The sequence below is a fragment of the Limulus polyphemus genome, unplaced genomic scaffold (assembly GCF_000517525.1).
Source record: "Limulus polyphemus unplaced genomic scaffold, Limulus_polyphemus-2.1.2 Scaffold746, whole genome shotgun sequence".
Taxonomy (NCBI): Eukaryota; Metazoa; Arthropoda; class Merostomata; order Xiphosura; family Limulidae; genus Limulus; species Limulus polyphemus.
Genome location: NW_013666356.1, coordinates 415,914 through 419,042, shown reverse-complemented (window position 1 = coordinate 419,042; position 3,129 = coordinate 415,914). Strand labels below are relative to the sequence as shown.

Below are 3,129 nucleotides of genomic sequence, written 5' to 3'. Positions count from 1 at the left end.
TTATTAGTCCATGTATGATTAATTGGTTCTTAGGCATGTGTGGCTGGTTTTTGTAACCTGTAGGTAGAGTATTTTTTCTTTGTTCTTGAATCAGAGATAAGAATATTATTATCTGGAATAAATACTAGCTGATGTACCTGTTAAGTGCAAATGATCCTTGAGGGTGACATGGGAGGCCATCTGAGCATCTATCCCCCTATGTCATTCCTCTCGGGGGGGGGGGGGGCTAAGGGTATATGTTAGGCATGGTGACAACTGGTTTAGTGGTTCACGAGTTATAAGTGGACACACATCACAGTGGTTGAGATTAATAGGTGAATGGCTAAGAATTAAGTTAAATGACAAATATTTGACAATGTTGAATGAACTATGGATGATTATTTCTATCTTATGTGAACTTAATAGTCTCAATAACCTGACATGTATAAAAAAAAATCACCTGATAGTTATTAAACGTTTTGTTCCTGAGAACCAAATTTTTACATGGCCTTATGAGTTATGGAGTCATTCTAGTTTTTAAACACTTTTTCTTTTTCAAATACTTTTAGTTCAAGTCTACAAAATGCTGCAAAAGACAAAATTTCTTGTGAAAATTCCTCAACCATCTGTTTTTCCAACTGTACACGATGCTGTAAAGTATGCCCAGCAGACATTAACCAGAGATGTTAGTATTAATGTGGTATGACAACAACTGAGATTACAGTTGATACACTGACATAGCTTAGAACAATGTTTTTGTAGAAGTTAGTTTACATGATACACCAAGTGTATCTGAGTGTTCAACAACTAAAGGCGTATACATAATTATTAATCAATTGATAATTCTTCCCTTATAACCGCCATGCTATTTACTTTTACACACATTTTATTGTTTAGTCTTTCTACTTTTTTTTTCTTTTTAAAGTGGAAAATTGTTATTATAATGGGATATGTCTATGTTATGGTAGAATATTTTTGAGCTAGTCAAGCTAAATTTAGTACTTACAGAAAGAAACTATGATGTTTCAAAAAATTCAATGCATGATGACTAGGTACAGTTTTAATTAAAATGATAAACTTCAAACAGCAATCAGAGGATAAAATAAATGTAACTCTTAACCTAAAAACTGCTAAAATAATCACCTGAATTCTGAAATAATTCTACCAAAGAATTGCTACAATATTTTCTTAGACCAAAATAAAGAGCAACATTTCCATGTTTATAAGTAAAATTAATTAGAATCTCTTTATCTGTTTTATGTATAGAAGTAAAATGAATTAGAACCTTTTAAAAAAACTATCAGCCAATCATGAAAGATTTAAGGTGGTAAACTCATTAAGCTTTAAGTTTTCTTGCTCTCTCTCTCTCAGTCCATATATGTTGTCCTTTAAACTCTGATTTTTGAGATGTGATATGTATCACACTGCTAAACTGAGTTTTGGTGTGAGTAAACATTCAGAGGAGCTAGTAAGTTTCATAAACAAGGATTTTTGCACTGAAATATTTTTTTGTACAGAGAAAAAATTTCCTATTTTCTAATTATTCAATTATGAATTCTTTGAAGTGAAAAATTGAATAGATGCAGTTTAATTTCAGCATTGTACTAATTATAATAATTGAGAATCCAGTGAGAAAACTTGATTTTTAAAGTTCAAGATCTGAAGACATAGTTCATACAGTGTCTGACATTGCATTGTGTGATAATATTTCTGCAGATGTTAGTCTGCAGAAAGCCAATTAACTTTATAACAGTATTTTCAAAGAATATCTGAGTTGTTCATTTAACATTTTATAATGAGATTTTAAAAGTGCATGTCTAAAACATGTGAAACTAAAAATGCCTTGTTTATATACAAGTTAAGTATTTATGGGTAACCATGTAATTGTACTCTAGATTTGATCAACAGCATTGCTAAATTGTGAGGGCTTAGAATCTAAGGATTATTTCTCATTTTTGTTTTTAATATGTGATATATTTTGTTGATTGAAATATATGGAAGTTGTTTTTAATTAGTTCATCAGTATTATTTAATTTTTGAGTAGTGTTTAAAAAAAACTGTTGAATTACACAGTTGAGATTGAAGGATTTATCTATTAAGAAGTTTTTCCTGCCCAGGGGTTACTCAGGAGTTGGGAAAAAAATCAATATATTTATGTGACTATTATGAATAATGTCTGCATAAATGTGTTAAAGTTTTTTGTTTTAGTATTTGTATATTATAAAATAGATGAAGACTGTATTTTTATGGTATTAAGAAGACTGTATTTGTATTCTTTGTTTTTGTCATTTAAAAAAAACAAAATAAAAGATATATGGCTGAGATGTGTTTTAGTTCTTTCATAATTACATTTGTTTTTTGTTAGACAAAAATAGTGTGATTGTTGCCCCCCAATGGCACAGCGGTATGTCTGGGGCCGTACAACGCTTGAATCCGGGTTTCGATACCCGTGGTGGGCAGAATACAGATAGCCCATTGTGTAGCTTTGTGCTTAATTACAAACAAACAAACAAGTGTGATTGTTAAACATTTAGCAGTCTTTATGATCATTTGAAGTTAACAGTGGGAAGTTCAAAGAAAGTAATAAAGATATTCATGGCAGAATTTGTATTGGTAAAAGAAGAAGTTGCAAACAAGGATTCTGAAAACCAATGGGTTTAGTTCAAAGAGGTGTTCCAGAAAGCTGGAGAGAAGATTCTGAAGAAGAGAAGAAGGGGTAAAAAATATGAATGAATAACAAGATTTTAAAAAGGATGTATGAAAGAAGATAACTATCAAGAGGGAGACGAAAATATAAGAAATTAGATGAGCATTTTTGTAAGCAAGCAAAGGACGAGTATCTTAATGAGAAATATGCAGAAACTGAGGAAAACAATTATGCAAGGCAACACAAAATATGTATAAAGTGTACTGAAGAATAAGGAGTTAAATGGGAAGCCTACCTTTCAGTGCAGCCATATTAAATAAGAATGATCAGATAATTTTTTTGAAATTGAGCATATTAAAGAAAGGTAATAGAGTATTTAAGAGAACTATGTAATGATGTTAAGAAATGAATAAAAACCCTATAACCCGAGTGCTTTCAAAAGGTGAACCTTTCTTCTTCAGGGACAAACTGGGAATGGTCCCTGAAGAAGAAAGGTCCACCTT

General features: G+C 31.0%; 1 protein-coding gene across 2 annotated transcripts in view; it reads left to right on the top strand.

Moving 5' to 3' along the window:
- Positions 1-2,301, top strand: part of LOC106460308 (solute carrier family 26 member 6-like) — a 29,037-nt gene extending 26,736 nt beyond the window's left edge. For both annotated transcript variants that reach the window (XM_022387007.1, XM_022387006.1), the window contains one exon: positions 549-2,301. In XM_022387007.1, coding sequence (XP_022242715.1) covers positions 549-590 — 42 coding nt within the window. In that variant the 3' untranslated portion in view covers positions 591-2,301. The remainder of the gene's footprint in view (positions 1-548) is intronic.
- Positions 2,302-3,129: the final 828 nt, after the last annotated feature.